At 44.5% G+C, this 20213-nt stretch overlaps 1 protein-coding gene across 1 annotated transcript in view; it reads left to right on the top strand.

Moving 5' to 3' along the window:
* Positions 1–1847: 1847 nt before the first annotated feature.
* The window catches only part of TMEM39B (transmembrane protein 39B), a 19655-nt gene continuing 1289 nt past the window's right edge, over positions 1848–20213 (top strand). Inside the window, exons 1-8 of the mRNA XM_006894956.1 lie at positions 1848–1998; positions 4220–4346; positions 5033–5252; positions 5799–5882; positions 6206–6360; positions 11969–12305; positions 13905–14092; positions 19136–19256. Of these exons, the coding sequence (XP_006895018.1) occupies positions 1995–1998; positions 4220–4346; positions 5033–5252; positions 5799–5882; positions 6206–6360; positions 11969–12305; positions 13905–14092; positions 19136–19256 (1236 nt within the window). The 5' untranslated portion in view covers positions 1848–1994. The remainder of the gene's footprint in view (positions 1999–4219; positions 4347–5032; positions 5253–5798; positions 5883–6205; positions 6361–11968; positions 12306–13904; positions 14093–19135; positions 19257–20213) is intronic.

Consider the following 20213-nt stretch of genomic DNA (forward strand, 5'->3'; position numbering starts at 1 on the left):
TTCCTTGAGATTTACAGCCTCTGAAAACTGCCTAGTGGGCTAGCTGTGAGTCAGTTCCAACTCAGTGGCAATGAGTGGATGGTTATGTACCTAGTGGTAAATAGTTAACATTCATCTGTTAACTAAAAGATTATCAGTTCAAACCCACCAACACTGAAGGAGAAAAGACCCAGAGATCTGTTCCCATAAAAATTACAACCCCCAAACCCTTAAGGGGCAGTTGTATTCTATTTTGCAGGGTTGCTATGAGTTGGAATTAATGGCAAACAACATGTTCTAAGCAAGGTGGTCGCGACAGCTCATATATCTAAGTGATAGAAGAAATAATTAGTAGTATTGGCCTATTTATAAAGTGCTTTATTTTTATTGTGATTATAATGCAAGTTTACAGAAAAGTTGGGTTTTCATTCATTCATTGTTGCACAGACACGTGCTTTCTATATGTTAAAGTAACCCTGATAACGAAATAGTTGCTAACCAAAAGGTTGGCGGTTCAAACCCACCGAGCCACTCTGGGGAAAAGATGCTTGGGGAAAAAAAAAAACGTTTGTTTCCACAAACACTATAGCTTAATAGAATTCTCTCCCACCCACGATGCCACCACTACCATGGGAAGTGAAGCGTTCTTATGAAACATTGCTTAAAGCAAAGATGCAATTACCACTAATTTATATGGGAAAATATTTGAGCACTCCCAGATCCAACGAATAACCTACCAAATAACACAGTGTTCCAACAGTTCAAAGCCAGTGTAGCTTGGTGTTGGGCTCCTGATTATAGCGCCCAGGAAAGGGGCTTGGTCACCTGACTCCTGTGCCTGCTGCCTCTTCCGCATTCTGGGTTGTGTGTTTTGGGTTTTATAAAAGTGGAATTCCTCTTTGAATTTTTTTTTTTTTTTTTGGCTGGCAAAACCAGGTACTAACATAAGTCTTGTAAACAAAAGTTAGGAACTCTGGTGGTGTCAAAAGTAGCAATGAACTTTTAAAAACTAGCGGGTGGTGATGCCTGTAATAGTGATGGCTAACATGTATTACAGGAAACCAAGAGCTATGGGACAAAGATGAGCAATCTTCTCCCCTGCAAAAACTTGCTAGAGGGTCAGCTATGAGTCGATTCCGATCAGACAACTTTTAACATGTATTAAAACAGACCCTGTTCTACATGCTGGAAAAGGTGGAGGATCCTAGAAAGAGATGAAGACCCTCAACAAGATATTAGTGGATTGACACAATGAAAGGCTCAGTCGTCCTGAGGATGGCACAGGATCTGTGCTGAATCTTAGCCGACTTAATGGCATTAACAACAACAATCCTCACCAAACCCTGTAAGGTGAATATTAATTGGCTCTTTGTAAAGACCGAAAAACAAGATTCCATAGCTCTGCAATAGAAAATAGGCAGAATTTGAACAAAGGTGGGGGCAGTGAGAAAGGTGAGGATCAGATATGACGAAGATTTAAACGGAGGTGAGAAAGATCGGATGTGGGGAATGAAGGAAGGGGGGTAATAATTCCGAGTGGATGCTGTGGTGGACCAAAGAGAATTAGGTACGAAGAGAAAGAGGAAAGCCTAATTTGGGGCACCTTGCGTTGGAAGTGTCTATGGGCATTCAGGGCGGTGTCCGGGAGCATTTGGGAGCAGTCCGTCTCGTGCAGGAACAGAGAGACAGTTAGGGACTTTTCCTCAGGCTTGAAGAGATCCTAGGAGAAGACATACACGGAAAGAACAGGGTCTCTTTTGTAGTAGTAGCAGCGAGGAACGAGGGACCGCGGGACAAAGAGCGCGCAGGCACTGTCTTTGTCCTGGTGGCCCCTTTAAGAAGCGCGCCCCCAGCTTCTAGCCCGCCTTGTATGCAAATTTAGCGGCGAAGCGGGAGCGCGCCGCTGATACCCGGGGACTGGGCTGTGACGGTTAGTCCTCTCCCGGCCGCCGTCGCCTCAGACATATTGCCCGCAGGAGCTGCGGTGGCGAAGCGGATAGCGCCGGGAGGAGGAGATGGGTGAGCAGAGCTGGCCATGCTCGGCCCGAGAACAAGTGGGCACGGGGGTCAGGATGGCCATGCTGCGAGCTGCTGCACGCGGACAGCGCCCGGCGCTGGAAGGGGGAGGGGATGCGGGAGCTGCTGGACGGGACCCCGCCCCCTCCTGTCTTTTGTGGGGTGGGGCCTCTCTTGGGGAGGTGGGACATTGGAGCGGGGGCGGGGCTTCTAAAATGTACCGGGCTTGTGGGGGTGAACTGGGTTTGTGGGCGGTTTAGGTTTCAGTGAGTACCAGGTCTTCCAGACTGGACCGTGGAGCCTGTCTTTCCTGGGAGGGCGTGGACTTAGTGCTGTGGGAGGAGTGTCTGGACCGCAAGGCTTCATGCAGGGGGGAACCTTCAGGGATTTAGGGGTTTATAGTAGAGGCGGGAGGCGGAGAGGAAGCATTACGGACCTAGAGAACCTATTCTGGGGCGGTGCTTCTGGTCTAGGAGAGCCTCTATTGGCTTGTGGGCGGGATGTTAGTTGACAATTGGGGGGCGGGGCTTCTGTGTTTAGGACCTTTATGTGGGAGCAGCACTTCTGAAGACAAGAGGTGGGTGTGGGCAGAGCTTCTGAATTTAGTGTGCTATGAGATTGAATAAACTGATTATAATAGTGTATGAACAGAGCTCCCAGCATAGGGATTTGTTGGGGACTTATGTGGGAAAAGCTTCTGAACTGGGAAGCTAGGACAAGGAGTGAGGCTGCTGTTCTGCTATGAGGGTTTATGAATAAAATTGTAACTTGTATTAGGAGCAGGGGTAGTGCTAAGGAGCTTTGGGTAGGGTGGAGCTGGGCCCTTGGGCTAGACTATAAAACCTATGGGAATTGATGGTGGTCTACGTTTTGAGCCAACATCCTTGACCCTGTACTTGGGCCCAGTGTCTGCCTTGTGATACACAGGATCTTGAGACCCTGAAGGAAAAAGCTGCCTCAAGAGTACTCAGAATCTAAGCCCCAGAAACTTATGTATGAATGGGGCCCTGTGCCCACCAGAACTAAAAGCATTAGGCCCCTAGACCTCAAAACTGGTTGTGAAACAGTATAAGCACATTTTCCTAAATTGGGAAAAACTTAATCTTGTTAAGTTTGTCCATTGCTCAACATATTGATCACTTACTTAATACTGAGCACTGTGGTAGGAGATACAATAGTGAAAAAATACTATTGACCTGCAGAATTTCCATTCTAGTAGCAAATCCAGATATTAAGTATGTTAGTAAATTAAATGCAATAAAGGGGAGAAATAGAAATAAAGCTAGCAAGTGATGTTTGTTGTTATGTGCCATCGAGTCAGAACGGACGCATACTGACCCAGCTGTGAATTTTGAGAGGTAGTTAATCACAAGAGAGAAGGTTGCCCATCTTTCTCCTGTGGAGCAGCTGGTGGATTCAAACTGTATGCCTTTGGGTTTGAATCCAAAGTGCAGTGCAACTCCTTACCACTAAGCCACCAGAGCGTGCTAGCAAGTGGTTGTTGTTGTTTGATACCGTCAAGTCGTAGACGATTCATAGCAACCCTATGAACGAACGGCCTGAGCACTGTTCATACATAGAGTTTCCGGAGGCAAGCCATTTCGGAAATGGGTGCCGCTCCTGCTTCCAGGATTGATTTAGTCGGGAAGCTCCAGCCAGCACTGTCCACCATGGGTACCCATTACCACGACTGGCATCACTGTGACAGTCTTCAGCATCACAGCAACCACGAGTTACCTTTGTACAGCAACACACAGACCAGTGCTATACCACCTAGAAGAATGTTTGACAGGAAAACAATTTGAACCTACCTGGCCGAGGGCCACAGATGAAAATCACCCATCTTCGACTTGGTAGCATAGCTTCCTTTCCACTAGGCCAACATAGCTCTCTCTTTGTCATCATCATTGTTATTGTTGTTTGGTGCCATCGAGTCATAGCGACCCTATGAACAAACGGCCTGAGCTATTTTAAAAACTGCAATCTAGGGAAAGGTCTTCATACGAAGGGTAGAGTAAGGGCAAGAAGAAGAAACAAGCTGAATTTGCTAAGGAAACAAGGTCAGGATGTAGCATTAAGGTAAAGCAGAGAACAGCAGAACTTTTAATGAGGATTAAATGGTAAAATGAGATACCAAGTCTCTGGCCGCCGGTGGTATTATCTTTAGTGTTGATGTATGATATGCCCCTCAGCTTGAGGATCTCCCTTATATTGAGCCCCACAGGAGGACGAAGAGGTCCCAACAGGACATCCTACTGTCGAAATCCGCTCTGTGAACCGGGATCCTCAGCGGGTTCCAGTGGGGGCCACACCTCGAGTGCTTCAGTCACCAGTGTCCGTTCCCGCACCAGGTAAACCACCTCTCAGTCTTTCCCTTCATTGTGAGCTCAGGGTTGCAGCTCTTCCTGGCTAGCCTCCCACATGAACTATCCCAGGGGTCTATAGAGAAGACCCAGCGTGAGGTAGGTGAATGTGGTCTTTGGCCAGAAGCAGTGGGATAAGCCTAGAGGCCTAAGTTCCAATTATACCTCTGTCCCTGATTTCCAAGTGGTTTGGATAAGTTCTCTCTCCTCTCTAGGCCTCTTAGTCCTCATCTATAAAATAACTTAATAATGTTTTCCCTCCTGGAGATGTTGGAAGGCCTCAGTAAGATTGTTGTTGTTAAAAAAAATGTTGTTGTATATCGCCTTGTTGCAACCAACTCATAGCTGACCTTCCAGTGGGTTTTCAGAGGCATTTAATTGCAAGAGAGGAGATTGCCCATCTTTCTCTACCAGCACAGCAGCTGGTGGATTTGAACTGCATAGTTTTGAGATTGCAGCAGTGCTTCTTACCACTAAGCCTCCAGAGCTCCCATTCAGTAAGATTAGGGACAGGAAAAGGCTTTGATTGCTCCTTTGTCTGACAGACAGGATTGGAGAACTCTGTCCTTGCCATGAGCTCTTTTTCAGGTCTTACCCCTAAACCTGTGCTCCAGTAACCCCTCCTGGTAGAGTTTTCAGGTCAGCTTCTGATGTTGTTTCCTTCTCACACCTAGGAGCAGTTCTGGCACGGGCCTCTCCAGCCCCCCACTGGCTACCCAGACAGTTGTGCCCTTACAGCACTGCAAGATCCCCGAGCTGCCAGTCCAGGCCAGCATTCTATTTGAGTTGCAGCTCTTCTTCTGCCAGCTCATAGCCCTCTTCGTCCACTACATCAACATCTACAAGACAGTGTGGTGGTATCCACCCTCCCACCCACCCTCCCACACCTCCCTGGTAGGTGCCTGGCCAAGGCCAGCTGTGTCTGTGTGTATGTGTGTAGGTGTGATGATTAGATGCACTTTAACATAGCTTATCAGACACTCTTGTGTGCCTGGCCCCCTGTTAGGCATGGGAGGTGTAGAAGGAATAAGAAAGGGACAGTTCCTGAACCTCTTGTATGCTTAGTGCTGCCCTAGGCATTCTAGGGACATCACCAATTTTGTCTAAAGGAACTGAAGAGTCTTAACTCTTGTGGGAGATGAATTGTGGACATCCATGAATGTTTTCAGGGATGGACAGAGCTCCATTCAGCAGAAGAGGTACAGGGACAGGGTATGAGTGATAAGAACAAGAGGGCTCACACACCACTCTCTTATCCCCAGGGACTGTCCCACTTCCCTCCTCTAGGTACTTTCCTGGCCTGACTCAGCTGGAGGCCTATGAAGGTTAGAGAGTGGGGACAGTTCCTATGGAAAGGACTGGGCAGCGGGAGGTGGGCTGATAAAAGCCCATGTGGGGGCAGGGAGCCTGCGTGATCCCCAGGCCTCTCCCCTTTGACAGAACTTCCACCTGATCGACTTCAACTTGCTGATGGTGACCACCATTGTTCTGGGCCGCCGCTTCATTGGCTCCATCGTGAAGGAGGTGATTGGGTCCTGGATGCTGGCTGGGTATTTGGGGACTACCCTTTCCCCTAGGAATGCCAAGGAGACACCCATGTGCCCAGCCTTTCAACTCTGAGGCATTTTCTTTGGGGCTCCCTTTGGTTTTGATTGAAGAATGTTACTCACATCCCTTTGGCCCTTGGAGTTTACTGGGCTTCAAGGAGAAGAATTCACCTTGTCAAGTTCTGCCCAGCTTTCTACTTTTTTCTGGGTAGGATCACAAGCCATGATGGGTGGGATTAGGGCACAGCCACTTAGGCCTCTACCCAAGACCCTATCCTGTCCTATCTCACCCTGACCCAGGCGTCTCAGAGGGGGAAGGTCTCCCTCTTTCGCTCCATCCTGCTGTTCCTCACCCGATTCACCATTCTCACGGCAACAGGCTGGAGTCTGTGCCGCTCCCTCATCCACCTCTTCAGGACCTACTCCTTCCTGAACCTCCTGTTCCTCTGCTATCCGTGAGTACCCTTCGCCTCACCCCTCCTCATCTGGAACCTCACCTCTGTGTCCTGAGTATGACTGGGTCACCAGGATCCCAAACTAAGAAGACTCACAAGCATGGCAGCAACACTACCCCCTCATATTGTCTGACGACACCCCTATGAAATCAGGATGAGAAGAAGCTGAGATAGTATAACGTACCCAATATCTTACACAGAAGGTTTGCAGAAGGGGATTCACATCACAGTCTTTGTCCCAAAGGAATGCCCCCAAGGGGGAATGCACAGACTTTGTGTGTCTCTCCCTTCCTTTTTTCCCCTCTCTGGTCCTTATCTTCTGTTTCTCTTTGTTGTGTGCCTCAGTGTTTGTGTGATCTCTCAGTACCTCCTCCAGGGCTGTGCTTGTGAGCACTTGTGTGCATGCATGTCTCTGTGTGGGTGTCTGTGCACGAGGCAGGTGTGGGTATGTGTTTCTGCATGTACGTGCATGCATGCATGTCTCTGTTTTACTTCCCCCTGCCTTCTCACCAGAACTTAGTTTTTTAAGGGTAGAAAGATAATGTCTAGGGAAACATTGCCACATTGTCCTTTTCTGGCCTAGAATTAATGAGCAATTTGGTGAGGTGTCCCTCTGGCTGCTTCTGGGATAGGCCCCTGGCTGCCTGGCATTAAACAGTTATTTCCCAATGCCTAAACTTTTTTCTGTGATCTTCCTCAGGCTGAACCAGCCCTGCCCCTGGTTAGGTTCACAGCTGGACCTCCTCTCCTGGCTGCATAGCCAGAATTGCACTGGCATGGGACCCTCATCATATTTGCTTCAGGTTTTTGCCTTATGCCTAGTTTTTAACTAGAAAAGTGATACATATATTTTATAAAAACATGAAACTTTACAGTAGCTTTGAGCAGGAAGTGAAAGTCCCAGATAATCCTAGCCCCCTACAAAGCCATTATTTGTAACATATTCTTCCAAATTTTTTTCTGTGCAAGTACATGCAGATGTTTTAAAAACAAAGATAAAATTGCACTATGCTTGATATTATACAATTTATTGTTGTTGATTATTTGGTGTTTTTAAATTTGTTTATATAATCATATAACTTGGATGTCCTTCCATGGCAATATGTAAATCTGCCTTTTTTTTCTTAATGACTTCATAGTATTCCTTCATTAGATTTTTTTACCATTTGCTTTGTCTTCCATTGGTGGACTTTTGAGTTGTTTCTAACTTTTTATTATTTGAAACAATGAGACAGGGAACATTCTTTGGCATCTGTCTTTGTACACATGTCCAGTATTTCTATAATGATATGTTCCTAGAAATAGAATTACTGCACTGCAAGGTCTGTCCTCTTACATTTTTCATAAATGTTAACAAGTTGCCCTGCAAAAGGGTTGTACTAATTAATACTACCATCAGTTATCTTTACATTATACTTTCTGGTTATTACCTGGAAGTCCCATTTCCTTGAATACAGATATCACCAGGTATTCCTGCCATTTTTTTTTCTAGTTACTTGATTAAATATTTTTAACAGTTTAGTAAAAGCACTTCTTCAAAGATCAAATTCAAGCCTATTGTAAAGTTTGTAATGAAAACCAGTAGGCCCAGGTCCATGCTTCACATTCTAGTCTTCTCGAAAGTGTCTAAAACTAGTGAGCTCTGGTGGCCTAGTGGCAAGAAGCTGCACTGCAATCCCAGAGATGTGAGGTTTGAATCCACCAGATGCTCTGCTGAAGGAGGGACAATCTCCTCATGTAATCAGTCAGATCTGATTTGATGGTACACACACTAAAAAAATAAAAAGTAATAAAATTTTTTTAAGTGTCTAAAACTGTTCAGAGTTGTAAACATTTTCAGTTATCTTTATGATTCTAGTATCCTTATACCATTATTTGTTCTTTTTATAATTTTATTTATTTTTGAATTGGATAATATTAATGAGTTGACATAGTCATAATTCAAAAGGCTATAAAGAATGAGTTGTCCTTATGTGATGTCAAGTTGGAACTGTCTGATAGTTGACCCTCCAGCTGGTTTTCGGGAATAAAGCGCCCATCTTTCTCCCACAAAGCAGCTGGTGAATTTGAACCACGTGCCTTTGGTTTGTCAGCACAACTTCTTACCACTTAACCATCAGAGCTCCCTATAAAGAGTATAAAGTAGAAAAATCTGTCTTCTCTCTCCTAGCCACCTTTCAAAAAATAACCACCAAAGCTTCCATCTTGTGTATCCTCTGAAAGTAAATTTCTATGCATATATAAACAATCCCCTCATACAACATTCATAAAAATGTGCATACACACCCATAGATTCTCTGCAATGACAGATGAATAGTCAGCTCACTCTCCCACCCCTACTGCTCCTGCTTTTTGATGACTATTAATATTTTTAGTTCATCTATTGGTTATCTTTAGAAATTATATAACTATGCTTCTATTTTTTGTTCTATCAACAATAGTCAGTATCTTCAGGAAGGTATTAAGAGCCATCCCATCCTACCACCTTGTTGCTCTCATTTCCTGGCAACTGTACTTTTATATTGTCAGGTTTCCTATATATGTTCCTATATAACACATTTACATCTTTCATTCTTTATCTAATGCAGATTTTTAAATGAAAATAGTAAGTAGACTTGATGTTATTTTGAATATGAAGATATTCACAACAAGGCCAACTAGGTAACATTCCCTTTCTGTAGTTACCAAGTTACAATCTGAGCTGCTTAAAAAGAATGTACCTAGTGCCCAGATCAAATAATTTCTCTTTTCTTACATTTCATCACTTGTTTAAAATCAGTACATTTTTGTTTGCTTCATATTTAGTTTGGAACTTTTCTTATAGTTTTTTATTTTTCTAAGAGTTTCTAATTACCTTTCTTTTTTCTTGTTGGCAAAAGAATGATGAGCCTTCAACATATGTTCAAGTTTATCCAGCCTCTCAGTCATGCCACCTGTTGCCTGGAGTCCATTTTTCCCCCCCAAAGACTTCCATTCTTCCTGGAACCCTCCATCCTCCTGCTCCGCTCTGGTGGTTACTCTTTAGACCTGGTGTACAGCTCTCAGCCTGGGACTTCCCTTCACTGCCCTCCTGGGTTGGATCCACTGTTTCCTGGATCCCATGTCTTCTTTCTTGGTTTTCTCCCTTATTTTGCTGGAGTACATTACCAGGTAATTTCTTTAACAATGGATATATGGGTGTTACATACATTCTAAATCCATGCATGTTAAAAATGTCTTTATTCAGGGGAGCTCTGGTGGCCTAGTGGCAAGGAGCTGCAACTACAATCCCAGAGGCACACGGTTCGAATCCACCAGATGCTCTGCCAGGAAAGGAGGAACAATCTCCTCCTGTACCAGTCAGATCTGATTTGACGGTACACTCACATAAAAATAATAAAGTAAAAAAAAATAATAAAGATGTCTTTATTCTACCCTAACTCTTAACTGATGGTTGGACTTAACATAGATTTTAAAATTCACATTCACATTCTCTCAAAATTTTGATAATATCATTCTACCATCTTTAGCATCTAGTGTTACGAGTGAGGAATTTTGCTCTTATGATTCTAACTCCTTTGTAATGGCTTGGGTTTTGTTTACTTTTCTTTCTTTCTGAAACATTTTAGGAATACTCTCTTGATTTTTAGGAATTTCTCAAGGATCTATCACTTTTGTTATGCATCATATCAGTGCTTTAGAAGTTTTTTTAACCTAAAGAGTTCGGTGCAGCTCAGAAAAATTCTTTAACCTGCAGATTTGGGTACAGCTCAGAAAAATTTTCTTCTGTTATTTCTTTGATAATATCTTCCCCTCCATTTTTTCTATTTACTCTTTCTGGAAATTCTGTTCATCAGATGGTAGAACTCATAAATTGGTTAATATTTCTCCTATTTTCACTCACATTTTCTGTGTCTTTCTTTCTCTCCTCTCTCTACTTTCATAGAGATTTCAACTTTATCTTTCAGGTTTTATTGACTTTTGTTTTAGTCATCATATGTAAGGCTTCTTTCTAGTTTTCTGGTTCTTTTTGCAAAGCATCCTCTTCTTATTTTTACAGTTTCTTCTGCTCCTTCACTTGTATCTTTCTTCGGGAGTCACTTTTTCTGTGTCATGCTGCTGGTTTTCTCAGTATAGTTGGTTATTGTGGTTGTGTATTTATATTTAAGAAAGGAGAACTAGGCGAGCTCTGGTGGCAGTTCGAATCCACCAGATGCTCTGCTGGAGAAGGAGGCACAATCTCCTCCTGTACCAGTCAGATCTGATTTGATGGTACACACATTAAAAAAAAAAAAGAAAGAAAGGAGAACTGAATAGCTGGAGTGTGATTCTTTCCCTCTGGCAATATATATAAATGGGATATATATAAATGGGATGGAGGTTTGACTGGGAGTTCTAAGTATAGCACATGGGTAAGACACACTGATTGGCACATTTTGCTTTAGGATAAGTGATGAGGTAAGTAGGAGAATAATAAGACTGACTCTTAGAAGTAAATATAAGTATTTATTTAATCCCTTATGTTTAAACTGGCTTTTTTTTTTTCTATCCTTCTTTAAATTTGACCACTTTAAGCTAGACTCTTTCTTGGTTTTCTCTGGACAGATAGGCAAGCTTCCATGCCTTTCTGTAGCCGTGTCATAACATTTTCTAGACCTAGGCCACCTGATATAGTAGCCACTAGCCAACTTGAGCTTATTGAGCACCTGAAATGGGCTAATCTGAATTAAGATTTGCTGTAAACATAAAATTACTCATAGCGATCCTATAAAAGAGACCACTACTCCATTGGGTTTCTGAAACTGTAAATCTTCATGGAAATAGATTGCCCATTCTTCTTCCATGGAGCAGATGGTAGTTTCAAACCACCAGGCTTTCTGTTACCAGCCCAACACCCAACACCCTAGGTCACCAGGCTCTATAGCATTGCTGTGAATTACAGTCAACTTGATGGCAATGAACTTGATTCCTAAATGTAAAATACATTCCAGAATGGTGGATTTGATTAATGCCCCTGAACCATACGTATACTTCAGAGTGGTTGAAATGACAAATTTTTGTGATTTATTGATTACATGTTAATACAATAATTTAGATTTATTGAGTTAAATAAAATACTAATGTTAATTTCATCTCTCATTATAAAAAGTAGCTATGGGAAATTTTCACATTCCATTTCTAGCTCACACTGTACTTCTTTCTATTGGGCACCACTGCTCTAGATGATGGCTTTCTCTTCATTTCCCAACATGTTTCCACCTGCTCTTTGTGCAAATGGCTTGTTTACTGATGGCCCCACTCCCATTCTCTGCTGATGTGAATGGAAGGAAATTACCACCTTGCATGTGAAATTGCTTCTCACTTCTGACTTACCAGAACAGTCATTTGTCCACTTAGTTTAATTGACTGTGAAGGAAGGGACTTGGCTCTTGTTCCCTACAGTGTCCCCACTGCTCAGCACAACACATGGTACCCACTCACTGTTAATGGGAAAATGGCAGGATGGGTAAATTCTCCTCTCTGAGCAGCCAGGAAAGCAGAAGCTTGGGCAGGGACCTCCCCCTAGTGCCTGAGGCTTGAGTCATGGCCACTGGGGCAGGCCTGCTCTCACCACCCTCTTTCCCAGCAGGTTTGGGATGTACATTCCTTTCCTGCAGCTGAACTGTGATCTTCGAAAGACGAACCTCTTCAGTCAGATGGCCTCTGTGGGACCCCGGGAGGCAGTCAGTGGTCTGGCACGGAGCCGAGACTACCTGCTGACACTTCGGGAAACGTGGAAGCAGCACACACGGCAATTGTATGGCCCAGAAGCTATGCCCACCCATGCCTGCTGCCTGTCTCCCAGTCTCATCCGCAGTGAGGTAGAGTTCCTCAAGATGGACTTCAACTGGCGCATGAAGGAAGTGCTAGTCAGCTCCATGCTGAGTGCCTACTATGTGGCCTTTGTACCTGTTTGGTTTGTGAAGGTACATAATTCACCCCGGGACACCCAGGGAGGGAAGGGGCTTGTGTCTGCCTGGACCTTGACCTTTTGGGCTTCCTACCCCATGTGAGCCCGCCTGTCTACATAAATAACCCTGCCAGTTTTGACAGAATATCCCACCTGCAGTCCTCTGGATGGCTGGAGTAACTACCATCTCCATTTTAAGCTCCCTGAAAGGAAGTGACTTGTCCAGTGAGGAGGATGTGGAATTATTGTTCATAACACTTGATAACAAAGAGCAGTGACTTTGTATTTCAGTGCAGCTGCTTTGGCATAGGAATACCACGCTATCCTGCTTTATTATTAAGGAGGAGCCAAGCTCTATGCAGATCTGACTCCAGAAGCCTGTGCTTGCCTTTGTCTTGCTTGAGTAGCCTTTTGGAAAATAGATCCTCAGCCAACAGTAGATCTGAAACAGTTCTGTAAGGATGGGGTGCACTGAGTGATTTGAGTTTGAGAAGACTTAATGGCTCTTGAGACCTAAGGTGTGCTAGAAGCATTCCCATGTATTAGAATCTTCCTAGATTTACTTACTAGCCTAGTAAGTATAGAGTGAGGCTGCCAATCCATTCATCAGCTGCTCCTCAGGAGAAAGTTGGGCCATCTCCTCTTGTGTGATTTACAGCCTCTGAAAACCCACTGGAGGATCAGCTATAAGTAGGTTCCAACTTGATAGCACTGAGTGAGTTTTTAATACTTCCCAAGCATCCCTGGTGGCACAGAGAGGTTAAGGGCTTGACTGTTAACCAGAAGTTCAGCTGTTCAAAACCCTTAGCTACTCCGTAGAAGAAAGATGTGGCCATCTCCCTCTGTAAAGATGCCAGCCTTGGAAACCCTGTGAGCAGTTTTACTGTCCTCTGTGGGAGAAGAATGGGCAGTCTCCTCCCACGCAATTAACTACCTCTGAAAACCCACTGGAAGGTCAGCTATGGGTCCGTTCCAACCCGATGGTAAACAACACGGCTGCTATAGGGAGCTCTGATGGCTTAGTGGTAAGAAGTTGTGCTGCAATCCCAAAGGCATGCGGTTCAAATCCACCAGCTGCCCTATGGGAGAAGGATGGGCACTCTCCTCCCATGCGATTTTACTGCCTCTGAAAACCCACCAGAGGGTCAACTATGAGTCAGTTCCGACTCAATGACACACAGCAACAATACATGGCTTCTCTGATTTGGAAATTTACTCAGTAGCAGAGGAATTGGTACCACCTCTCAGGTAGTTGGTGAGTCTTTGACAGATTAGAAAACTAAAGCACATAGAAGTTAAATTAATGACTCACAGTTATAGTGTTTATAAGCAGCAGAATCAGGATTTGAACTTAGATCTGTTACACCCTCTGGGTTTGTGCTGTAGGTTTGAGTAGGGCCATTGAGAGTCATTTTTCCTTATATAAAATATGTTAGAAGGCACAGAACGTGAGCTCAAGATTAAACTTTGTTAGATCTTTGATCTTTGGTTTCAGGCCGCCCTGATGTCTCCTCAGGGCTGTTTCAATGCCCAGGTCAGATAAAATCAGGGCATGGAGGGGGAAAGAGACCTGTATGGGAGTCTCCAGGCCTCACCCACCTCCCACCACCCCCAGAACACACATTACTATGACAAGCGCTGGTCCTGTGAGCTCTTCCTGCTGGTGTCCATCAGCACTTCAGTGATCCTCATGCAGCATCTGCTACCTGCCAGCTACTGTGACCTGCTGCACAAGGCTGCTGCCCACCTGGGCTGCTGGCAGAAGGTGGACCCGGCGCTGTGCTCCAACGTGCTGCAGCACCCGTGAGTCGCTCTGCCCTGCCTGGCCCCGCCCCACTCACCCTGGTCTGGAGTAAGTCACCCACTCACTCGTTAGCTCACTCATGCAATCAGCTAGTCAGCAAATAGTAATTGAGCTGGTCTTGTATGCTAGGCCTTATATACAGTGAGGTGTGGCAGGCCCAGGATGAGCATGCTCCCTGCCCTTGGGTAATTTGCAGTCTAATGGAGATGGGAAAGGGTCCAGCAGTAAACTCAAGGACTTATCCTTCACCGTGTCTCTGTTCACTCATTGACTGACTTGCTCATGTGTTCAGACATACCTTCACTTCTCTTGCCTGCTCATTCGTCTACTCAGTCACTTACTCTTTTGGCAGACCTTTGCTTTCACTGAGTTGTTAAGTGGTTTTGAGTCAGTTCCAAATCATAGAGGACCCTACGTGCAACAGAGTGAAGCACTGACCAAACCTGGGCCAGCCTCACAGTCATTGCCATATCTGAGCCACTGTTACAGCCACTGTGCCAGTCCATCTCCTTGAGGGTCTTCCTTTTTTGCATTGACTCTGCTCTACCATGATGTCCTCCTTCAGGGACTGATCTCTTCTAATAAAAGTCCAAAATATGTGAGACAGAAGTCTTACCATCCTTGCTTCTAAGGAGCATTCTGGCAACACTTCTCCCAAGACAGGTTTTTTTGTTCTTTTGGCAGGCCATAGGATATTTAGTATTCTTTGCCAACACCATTCATTAAAAGGCTTCAGTTGAGTTTTGCTTATTCATTGTCCAGCTTTTGCTCACATGAAATGTCATAGAAAATACCATAGATCGGGTCTGGCACGCTTTAGGTCACCATACCTCAGAATCTGCTCAATGGCAGTGGGGCTGCTTTTGACTTTGACCTAGTCCTTAGCAAAAGGCAGCTCTGGAGTACAGTGCTAAAACACTTGACTACTAACCACAAGGTTGGCAGTTTCTACCCGGCAGCTACTCTGTGGGAGGCAGATGTGGCATTCTGTTTCCATAAAGATTTGTAGCCTTAGAGACCCAGGGGGCAATTCCGCTCTGTCCTGTAGGGTTCATGTGAGTCAGAAACAATGCAATGTCAATGTGTTTGGTTTTTGTTTGTTTCAATCCATACCAGGTCTGGTACTACTTATTGGCTAAAGACTTTGACTCATAGGTAGAGGAGAGCCACAGAGGGCTTTGAAGACTAGAAGTTTGTCCCAGTGTGTTTTAGAAGCATCAATCTGGTGACAGGATGCAGTCTTGGTTTTGCCTGTGCTGAATCATAGGAGAAGGGCAATAGGGAAGAAATTATCAAAATAAGAATCCTTGGAAAGCTGTCTGGCACTTTCTGAAAAAGTTGGAAATGGAAATACCATTTGACCCAGAAATTCCACAACTGAGAATCTACCCTAAAGAAATCATAGCCATGACTCAAACAGATATATGCACACCCATGTTTATTGCTGTGTTATTCATAATAGCAAAGAAATGGAAGCAACCCAAGTGTCCATCTACAAACGAATAGATAAAAAAACAATGGTACATCACACAATGGAATACTACACTTCATTGAAAAACAGTGAACTTATAAAACATTACACTAAAAAGTAATCCAGAAGGACATTATGCTGAATGAAATTCTCAGTCACAAAAGGACAAACACTGCATAACACCACTGTTATAAAATAGGACAGACATGAGGGGATTGGGGAGAGAATGGGAAAAGAGTGAATAGATAAAAATCACTGCATTAGATCGGAGGAGAGGAAGAACTGTCCAAAAGGAATATATGATTAGACATTATACATATGACAACAATATGGATCAAGGGGTATATTGTGAGGATGAATGGGGAAGAGAGGTGAATAAAATGTTCAACAATGGGGAGGAAAATGTTAGAAATAAATATTAGAAAAAATGAAAATCCTCACCACTGGGAAAAGAAAAAAAGAATCTTAAGGAATTCATAGTCAGATGAGGGAGACACCATATATACACAATTGGAGGGTTAGAGAGTTGAAGCTTAATGACAGGATGCCCCCAAAGCAGAGATAGGAGTCACCCAGGAGTCACCCTGGTCAGGAGCCCTGAGGTGCTAGGCTTCTCCCCTCAGCCTGGCCCTCCCATCAGGAATACAGTCCACCATCACAGTGCACTAGTTACCATCACAAATTACACTAATTTTCCTGCCTATATTTTCCCATTATGTTGGAAGCTTCGCACGACTTCAAGACCCCAGGGCAGACAGAATCAGAATTAGGGATGGAGATTGTAGGGCCCAGTGCTGGAACTGGCAGGAAGGAGACTCTTGGACAGTTTTATAGAAATGGCCCTACTCAGGAGAGCAGAGAAGTAAAGGGAAGCCACAGAGGCCAAGCTCCCTCTTCCTGCTGTTGGTTCTCTCTGCCAATCAAGGCCCTGTCCAAGGAGTCCAGGAGGAGGATGGCCTTGACTGAATGAGCAGAAAGGGACCTGGCCTCTGAGAGTAGCAAGGACCAGAAAGTAGAACATTGCCAAGTATGAGGATGAACCTGTCTGTGACTCATGGTCCTCAGATAAGATCCAAGCAGCTCTCCGTGGCTTACCTGAGTCCTGTCAGCCTTTACTGCTTCACTGCAGTCCACACCCTGCCTTATACTCTGCCTTACCCAGACCGAACTTTTTTTTTTTTTCAGACCAAACCTCTTTTGGTCTCCAGTACTCTCAGTACTTTTGTATCCAGGCCTTTTCACGTGAATTATCTTCTGCTGAGGAAGCCATTTCAAGCCTTCTTTACCTGGCTAACTTGTGTTCATTTTTTATTACTTTACTTCCTTCAAGTACACTATCTTGGCCACTCAGGATAGGTTCAGTGCCCTCCCTGTTTGCTCCCAACCAAAATTACCACTGAGTTTGCCACCACCCCCACCCCCCCCCCCCCCCCCCCCTGCAGAGTAGAACTGCTCTACAGAGTCTTGCAGACTATGACCTTCCAAGCAGATCACCAGGCCTTTATTTTAGGTTCAAACCACCAACCAGTCTTCCATTTTAAAATTGGGGGCTTAATCATTTATGCTCCCACAGCCCCCATCACGCCTTCAGAGTTGCCGGTGCCCTGCTGGGTTTGCTTAAATCTTTAGCTGCTGTCCCAGGACTGCAGGCACAGAGAAAGCAGGGCCCTTTCCCATCAAGCACACAGCTGCCTCCTCCTCCTCAGCAGAGGAGTATCTGGCTTGTCATAGGCACACAGTAGATTCTTTTAAAAGTAAAATTTCCATAAACTGAAATGCATAAATCTTTAACATGTATAATTCTTTGAGTTTGATAAAGGTCTATATACTTAGGTAATCCATCTCTCCAGCTCCTCAGAAAATGTCCTCATGGCCCTTCCCAGGCACCTCCTAATTCTACAACGATCACATCATTGCTTTTTTTCACCATACGTTAGCTTTGTTGCTTCTAAAATGTCATAGACATGGAATTACGTAGCAGACATTCTGGCTAGCTTCTTTTATTCAGCATACTATCTGTGAGGCTCATCCATGTCATTGTACATAACATGTTAAGTAAATGTTCAATCAGTCGCCAAGGCAAGGGCATGAGCTTAAGAAGATGCTGCAGACAGACTTATTTCTCTGGCCCTGAGCCCTTGGGCTTCCTGTGAGATCTCACAACGTATCGGGGTAGAGCCGACTGATCCACCTCCTCCTTCCAGCACATGCTCACTGTGACCTGTCAAGCCTGTGGTGTGCTTTGAGGACACAGGATAAATCAGACGCAGACAGGGAGGGACATAGACAAGGACTTAAATAAGTGACAAAACATTGATGAAAGTGGACTTGTTATTAGGTGTCATCAAGTCAAGAATGACTCATAGGGCGCATATGAACAATAGATCTGAACTCTGTCCTATCCTGTGCCATCATCCTCAACACATGTCAATCCATTGCTGGAAACACTTTGTCAGTCCATCTTGTTGATGGTCTTCCTCTCCGTCACTGGTTTTCCACCTTTCCAAGCATGATAGTCCTTTCCAAAGAGTTCATGGTGTTCTTGCTGCAATTGTTAGGTGCTATCAAATTGAATATGACTCACAGCAACCCTAAGAACAACAGATCTGAACTCTGTCCTATCCTGTGCCATCCTCATCATCTCTGACATACTACTCATTGGCTTCCAGTCTGGGCTCTACCTCTAATACTATAGCTACCTGTCTCCTTTATTGTTCATAGGGTTTTCAGAGGCTCTTTCAGAAATGCTATTCCAAAGAATAGCCTCTCCTAAGATGTCCAAGGTAGGTGAGATGAAGCGTCACCATCTTTGCTTCCAACAAACACTCCGGTTGCAGTTTCTTCAAGAAATCTCTGTTTGTTCTTTTGGCAGTTCATGGGATATTAGTAGCAAGAAATTCAGGGGACAATTAAAAAAATGCTGACCTTTGTTGGGTGTTTGAAAAGGCTGTCTAGTGGTTTTGAGAGATGACTAAAGAGCTTGCCAGAGGGAGAAAGGGCCAACTGGGAAGGGCAATTAAAGGAACAACTTGTGCAGAGATGTGAAGCAGTGCAGCATGCTAGAACTAGAAACATAGGCACAGTCTGAATGTCTTGTGCATGAGCTATATGGTGCGGGTTATAGGTCAGAAGCTGTGCTTAAGAACCTAGACTTGCCCACAAGGGTATTGGGAAGTCTTGTGAGGACTTTAAGAAGACGATAGTAGGTCAGGTTTAACTTGTTTGATGAAGTTCACCCAGGTAGCTTTGTGGCAGCCTGATGGGAGGCTAGAGGTGAGAAGACTAGATGAAGAAAATGCACTCAGAGAAGAACAAGGGTTTTCTTGACAGTCCTTCAAACTTTAGTGACAACCTGAGTCCTTCTGACTCAGAGTGCAGTGAATTTCTCATGACTTCCCCCAAGGCCCGCATGACTTTTAACAATTTTCTAGAATAGGCTACTAAGACCCAGGAAACTCCCTGTGCTCACATGATAGAAATAGAGTCCTGCTGATCACCCCTGTCCAGGCTTCTAGTGTGCTCTTTAGTGGGTGAGCTGTGAATAAGGGGTGCTATCTGGCTCTGCCTCCAGGTGGACGGAAGAATGCATGTGGCCACAGGGGGTGCTGGTGAAGCACAGCAAGAACGTCTACAAAGCAGTGGGCCACTATAATGTGGCCATCCCCTCTGACGTCTCCCACTTCCGCTTCCACGTGAGTCTCCTCCCCCGGGCCTGTGATTAGAGGGCGTGAAGATAGAGGCTAAGAAGGTGATGTCATAGAAAGAGGAAAGGTCCTAATCCATGATGGCTTAAACTATTTTCAGTATTTCCCAAATCCAAAGGATTACTGTGCACACATGCAGTGTAAGAACTGTCATGCAAATTACTATTTAATAATTGCAGCTCCCTTGTTAGGAGCAGATCTTCCAAAGCATTGGGTAGAGGGGGAAGAAAATGAGACAATAAAAAGATCAGTTCTTGGTAGTAAAAATAACAGCTATAATCAGTCCTTATTATCTGAGAGGCACTGTACTAAGTACTTCTCATTCCTCCTCCTATTCTCTAGAACTCTGTATATAAGAGAAATGCCATTCCATCTTCAGAACTAGAATAGGAGGACAGAATTTAACTTGTGCAGCAGCGCCATGCTGAAAATTTGGCAACTCTGACAGTGGACCAAATACCATTGAAAATGCTGCTCAGGATTGTCTAGGCTAGTAGTCTTCAATTTAATTTTATTAGACAATCAATCCTTTTTCCAACCCAGCCATAGTCCAGAGTCCAGACATCGTGACTGCTGTATTTGAAAGTGTCAGAGCCTTTTCGCTTTGTTGCTGTTTCATGATGCCCACTGTATTCCTTAAGCAACTTCCTTGGGACCTGGACCTCTTAAAAAAACCTAGTCTGAGAAGTCACTGGCCTGGAATTCCTCTTCCAGATGAGAAAGCTGAGGTCTAGGAAGGGGAAGGACGTACCCAAAGCCCCATGGCCTGCCAGGTGCAGAGCTAGGCTTAGCATTCAGATCTCTGGGATCCTGTTTCTTGCCACCTCTTCCGCCATCTTAAAAGCAACTCTTTTTTTTTTTTTTTTTTTTACGTGTGTACCATCAAATCGGATCTGACTGGTACAGGAGGCGATTGTTCCTCCTTCTTCAGCAGAGCATCTGGTG

The sequence above is a fragment of the Elephantulus edwardii genome, unplaced genomic scaffold (assembly GCF_000299155.1).
Source record: "Elephantulus edwardii isolate Elephantulus edwardi_28Jun2011 unplaced genomic scaffold, EleEdw1.0 scaffold00152, whole genome shotgun sequence".
NCBI classification, from domain to species: Eukaryota; Metazoa; Chordata; class Mammalia; order Macroscelidea; family Macroscelididae; genus Elephantulus; species Elephantulus edwardii.